Below are 492 nucleotides of genomic sequence, written 5' to 3'. Positions count from 1 at the left end.
CACCAACAAGCTTGAATTCAACAACTTTCTTGAAGTTCTCCCATACCTTAACCCAAATCTTAGTTTCATATATTTTTTTCTTTCCACCATCTGTTGCCGCAAATGTTATGTAGTACAACATTCCAGCAACAACTTGTTTTTTCACATTCAAATTTTCTACAAACTCCAGATGAGCATTCTGAAAAAATTGATTGTATATGACGCTCGTTCAAATGAAAGAATTATATACTAGATACAATAGTGGATTATGAATTTGAATATTATAGGGTTGAATGTGAAATTAACTAGAAAAAAAAATAGAAGATGAGTAAGTCATTATAAATAACCTGGTCCTTATTATATTGGTGAACAGCAAAACGTGTAAGATCTTGAAACTCGGGGCTGTTTGGGAATGGAACTTCGGTAAAGCCCCCAAGTTTTTTCGCACTATCATTACCAACAAGCTTGAAGTCTATAACTTTCTTGAAGTCCTCCCATTCCTTCACCCAAATC

At 33.9% G+C, this 492-nt stretch overlaps 1 protein-coding gene across 1 annotated transcript; it reads right to left on the bottom strand.

Annotated features, from left to right (window-relative positions):
- Positions 1-4: 4 nt before the first annotated feature.
- Positions 5-488, bottom strand: LOC107059455 (multicystatin-like; the record flags this gene model as incomplete). Its single annotated transcript, XM_015305957.1, has 2 exons — positions 5-178; positions 327-488. Coding segments are annotated over 2 exons (336 nt in total), but the record flags the coding sequence as incomplete, so codon positions are not given.
- Between the last annotated feature and the right edge of the window lie 4 nt (positions 489-492).

Source organism: Solanum tuberosum, unplaced genomic scaffold (assembly GCF_000226075.1).
Source record: "Solanum tuberosum cultivar DM 1-3 516 R44 unplaced genomic scaffold, SolTub_3.0 contig04326, whole genome shotgun sequence".
Lineage (NCBI taxonomy): Eukaryota > Viridiplantae > Streptophyta > Magnoliopsida > Solanales > Solanaceae > Solanum > Solanum tuberosum.
The sequence above is the reverse complement of the archived record's forward strand: the minus strand, read 5'-3'. Positions and strand labels throughout refer to the sequence as shown.